Source organism: Leptosomus discolor, chromosome 14 (assembly GCF_034619465.1).
Source record: "Leptosomus discolor isolate bLepDis1 chromosome 14, bLepDis1.hap2, whole genome shotgun sequence".
NCBI lineage: Eukaryota > Metazoa > Chordata > Aves > Leptosomiformes > Leptosomidae > Leptosomus > Leptosomus discolor.
Window position 1 is genome coordinate 9,089,322 of NC_141404.1, and position 5,394 is coordinate 9,094,715.

General features: G+C 36.8%; 1 protein-coding gene across 2 annotated transcripts in view; it reads left to right on the forward strand.

The window, feature by feature from the left end:
* IFT140 (intraflagellar transport 140) overlaps positions 1-5,394 on the forward strand; it is an 80,174-nt gene that overhangs the window by 27,478 nt on the left and 47,302 nt on the right. The window contains exons 16-18 of one of the 2 annotated variants that reach the window (XM_086472940.1): positions 573-704; positions 1,899-1,931; positions 2,981-3,177. In XM_086472940.1, coding sequence (XP_086329066.1) covers positions 573-704; positions 1,899-1,931; positions 2,981-3,177 — 362 coding nt within the window. The remainder of the gene's footprint in view (positions 1-572; positions 705-1,898; positions 1,932-2,980; positions 3,178-5,394) is intronic. The other variant, XM_086472939.1, reaches the window with a different exon arrangement.

The following is a 5,394-nucleotide window of genomic DNA, read 5'->3' on the forward strand; positions in this document are numbered from 1 at the left end:
ACTATGTGCTTAACCTTTAATAAATGAGAAGTTTGATTAACTTTAGTTGGAAGTAAATGCTTCGTTTTGACTGGAGTAAGGTCAATATTTAAGCTGTTACAAAAACTCTTTTAAAATGGCTGGTATACTCCCTGGGAACTCAAAACAGTCAGTGAGCTGCTGAAATTATAATAGAAATAATACAGCATTTAAAAAAAAAAAACCCAAACAAACAACCGTTGTTGAAAACAGCTGGGAATATTTCTTTGACCTGAGTCAGATCTGTCAGAGAGACTTCTAGAGTAGCAGTCTGTGGCCAGGGACTTCCCTCTTTATGGTTGGTGAAGTTGATTCCTGAAAGGCAGAGGTAGAGATCTCTTTGCAGGAGGAGCAGTCTGTAACGTAGAATGAGTTGTTGGCTACTTATAGGGAGGAAGCTGCAGCTCTGCCCATTCCAGCAGGCATGTGTGTGAATGTATATGACATGTTATTTTCAAGAGAAGGTTCTGCCCAGTGAATATGGAAAATAAAAATGAAACGAAAGAAGGATATTGCAGCATAAAAACAAAACAATGCTTTACTTCCTTTTCCAGATGGATGTTTGGATTATATCATTCTTCAGTACCGAAGAGCATGGTCTTTTGCTTCAGGAGAGCTTTCCATTGCCTTCAGCCTATGAGGTTCTTCTGGGCGTAGAGGTGCCACACTATTACTTTGCAAAAAAGGTGAGGAAATCTTTCACAATTCCTTCTCTACGCAGTGAAAAGTCTGAACTTACGGGAAGGGATCAAATTTAACCAAATTGAGTCTGGAGTAAGTAGAGCAACTCAAATGGCAGTTGCTGCATCAGATGTGGAAATGACAGAAAGATAATTCTAATGCTGGGTGTACTTGGCACTATTGTGGAAATTATAATGAATTGGCTTTTCATGAATATTGCAAGCTGGATGTGACGTACAAGGATAGGAGATACAGTAATTACCAGGGAATGCAACTAAAAAAGGGATGTGAAAAAAAAATTCGCTTTCTGCTTTAAGTATTCAGTGTGCCTATGGCAAGTAAGGGGGTGTGTGGGGGTCAAATTTGTGTAGGCCATAGGAGGGGACATTTCCTACCAGCTTCAGCAGAAGCAACCCATTTTTTGTTGGAATGGAGCTTAATCCCCACAGAATACCAAACAGAGCAAGAATACTTGTCTTGCACTATTGCTGAATGCCTATGTGCTGCAAATAGCAGGAATGCATGCTTTAACTCCTTAAGCTTGAATACTAATCCAAAATTGTTTGCGTCTTAGGTAAATAATAGCATGCGTAATTCCATGCATACTGGAAGAGATGAAGCCTGTTACCTATAGATTGGTTTTCTGGTTAAGCTCTGAAGTGATTTTCTCAGTGCCTGTTAACACGATAATTTGCACTGCCCTCTTCTTGTAGGGGGAGCTTAACAGAGCCTGTTTATTCTACCAAGGCATTTATTTTTGTAAAATGTGCAGGAGCTTAGTATTAATGAGACTTCTAATCCTCTAAATCTTCTGAATAAGACAGACCAATGTGATCACATAAATTTAATTTCATGTAGTTCAGGAGCAGTGTTAAACAGAGAATGTATCTAGACATTTTTCTACTTAATATATTTAGATTCAGAGCAGTACTTTGCAATTTAACCCCCTTCCAGAGAACTGACTGTTGTTGCTCTTCCTGTGCAGATCCTGCTTTTAGAGTTGCACTGTTTTACTTTCCTTTTTCTCTTAATTTGAAAGGTCAAAGGTGATCTGCATTTTCCAGTCCTTCTTTAAACACTTACTCCCATTGTGTATCATGCTATTTTACTTTGATACTACGTCTCTCTTTTTTTGTTTTTCTTTTTTTTTTTTTTTTTAAAAAAAAATTAAACTCTGTATGGATTGTTGCTGCCATTATTTGTTTTTTCGGAGGGGATGTGTCTATAAACCTGTAAGTATCTGCATTATTTCTCTCCTCTTTCTTCATTCTCTGCTTTTCTCTCTTCTGTTTCCATTTTCTTCCCTCGGTAGGTTACTGTGTCTTTGTGACTAAATTACTTCTCATATAGTAAGGTTTCTACTTATTCATTAGAATGTCTTTTCTTTCCCGGTTCCAGAAATTCCCCAAATTGTAGTCAAACGCATTGCACTTTTGATTTCTGTCTTTTATTGTATCTCATACTTTCACTGTGTAATAATATAATACTATAATTTTTATTGGCTTTTTTAAACCTTAATGTTTCGTTATCTCGTCTAACTATACCAAGGGGTAGAGTATATGTGAAATTTGGTGTCCTTCAGGACTCAGATGGTCTTCCTCTGCATTTGCCTTGTGAAAGTTTCCTTGTTACACTCTACACATCATTTGATATTGATGATTGAGTTTATCTTTACTCTTTTTCTGAATAATGGTTAAATTGCTTTGAGCTGCCTTTCAATGACTGGTTAAAGTATCACTGAAGCTCCAGAGGCTCCAGAACTGCCACTGGTGTGGAGAAGGGTTTGAATCTGAGCTTCAGTATTTATAAGCTTCATATGAAGGCAGGAATAAAAGAATTGGGTCTATACAGTTAACTTTCAGAACAGCAGACTCATTTTTGAGAAGAGACTAACCTTAGAGAAATGTTTATCTGAAATCTCCAGAAATCTAGGGACTTAAAATAATAGTTGCTATTACACTCATAATTATAATAAAAATATATTTTTTTAAAAAATACTGTAGTAGTAGAAGTCTGCCTCTCCTGTGGTATTTTACCAGTCTCCAAACTGTCACTGACCTGCTGTGATTGTTTGTTATGATATGCTCATCTCTTCTATGGAATTCCATATTTTGGGACATTTTCTAGGAAGTTCTGAAACACTGCAACTGTTGTCAGCATTGATCATGGTCCTGCAGAAATAGAAGACTTGGACTCTACTGGAAATAATGCAATTGATTACGTGTACGAAGGAGGAAGTGTCAACCTACTTGATGCCTAAATGATAACATTCTTATTTTAGCTGGGAGAAGCTGAGAAAGGACAAGCAGAGTCTGGCTCAATAACAGTCTCTCAGATGGTTGCGAGAAGACCCATGAGAGATTTTGTTGGATTAGGAGACTGTGATAAGACTACCCGGGATGCCATGCTGAACTTCAGCTTCTATCTGACTGCTGGAGACATGGATGAGGCCTTCAAATCCATCAAGCTGATAAAAAGGTACCCTAAGTATTTGTATGTATTTCTTTATGGATACAGTTTATTTTCATTAGAAGTTTGTATGAAGTTTTGATCCTCCTAAATTCTCCTTACGTTTTTTCTCTCCGATTTCATTCTCCCTTTCATTTTTAACAAGATGAAATATCTTTATCGTACAGAAACTTTAACATATGCTCTGCTTATTCTTTGTCTACAAGATGTTGCAAGCTCTGTGGATTCTTTTTTACTAACCGGGAAAAAATAAGTAACAAGCAACTTTATTCTGTATCTGAATGGCAAAAATCTCACATTGTCACTAGAAGAGAATGAACATTCACAACTTTATTTATACATCTAAAATAATCACAGTAATACCAAGTATTACAAATTACTGACCACATAGCCAATTTTTAAATTTAAATGTACATTATTATAATATGGATATTGCAATATTAGAAGAAATAATATAATGTCTTTTAAATATTCCAATATTTTATTTTTTAAAAACCCTGCAATTAATCATAGCATATTGTTTCTAGAAAATATTTTCCAGAAAGTAATGCAGGCAAATGAATACAAATCTTAGTTGGTTTTTACAAACCTACTGCTAGAAGAAACTCTTTGTTAGCTTTATGGTATTCTACCCTGATAGTCTAGAACAATGCAATTATTCTAGAGCATCAGCCTCTGCAGAGTGTTGCTCACTTTGAACATGGTGCAGAGCAGCAGTTGGGGTTGAGTTTCTTATTACATCAGAACTGAGTGCAGAACAGAACTCAAGAGCCAGCTTGATGATCACATTTTAACAAAGGGTGGAAAAGTATGGTGGAAATAATGGTAAAGAAGAAAAGCAGTGTACTCAGCTTGGTGTCAACAGTCCTAAAGAATTTGTAACGCTTACAGCTTGTGGTCATTCAAACCTATCATTAGCCATGCTCAGAGTAGCATCCTCAGAGTTTTCAAACATCTGATATTACCTCTAGTTCCTGTATCCTAAGTATTTCTGCATAATAGTTTTTGACCTGTTGTTTTTCTTCCTGAAAGTTACTGCACATGACTTTTGTGAGCCCATGTGCTTCTCAGGGTCATGCCTAATTCCAAAGGTACTAATTATTTGCATTTCATGACTGTATTAAGTAACTAGGCAGGTCTTTTTTAATTCTCATGCTTAAGTCTTATTCTCCAATTTGGGTGCTTGAGTGGCAGTTATATTGGCCAATATTCACTGTGCTATGTGCCTTTGAGCATTGCTGGGCAGAGCTGGGTGTCCTGACATAGCACTCTAACCTGAAAATGTCACAGCAAATGTTAAAGCAAACTGGGAAGGAAAGAAATTAATTGGAGCTGAAATAGCTGTTCTTAATAATTGTTTCTGGTAATGTAAGTTAATAGTATCTGTGATTATTAGGGAGTCCAGGTAACTACTTCTGTAGATATTTGCCCTCATTGTAACACTGAAATAGATTTTTCAGCAACATGTATGGCCTTTCTAGCTGCGTACCCTTTTCATTTCTAATGGCATGTCTGTTTACATATAGGATAAACCCAAACCTTTGTCTCAGGATACAAAAGAACTGTCTCAAAAAGTGCAGCTTAATTCTTTTACATTCCCTTATGCTACAGTTAGACTGGTTAGAGTCGCTTTTGCTTTTTACTGTCTGGGCTATGCTGTGGCTGGGAAGCAGCTGTTGCAGCTAATGAGAAGTTCCTTGAAGAGAGATGGATGGAAGGACTAAAGATGAAGTTTAAACAGCTGTTAAAATCATCACTTATTCTATGGTGAGTTTTCTGCTTTCCTAGATTGCCTGTTAACTCAAAGCTATTGTCACTGGTCTCCTATAGCCTTTTACATTATTATTAGGAAGCAGGATAACTTTACGCAGACAGAGAAAACATGTTTGGTTGCCTCTTTTCTATATTCTCATTGCATACACTCTGTGTCTGCTACAGCTGACCCTGCTGATGTGTAGCTGTGATGCTCTGTCAGGATTCTGATAATCCAACATTCTGTGCTGTACAGCAGAGGGAGAGGGCAATATAATATATATAAAATTATGTGTTTTATACATATGTATATAGATGGAGTCCATCCATCCAAATAATAATCGAGGGCTGCTGCCCACAAGAGTGAGCTTTGTGATGTCTTTCAACCCTTAGTGTTAAATTATAGCATACATTTATAGAAGACAACTCCAATGCAGATCTCGTGGAGATCTTTCCCCTTTCAAGTCCACTCTT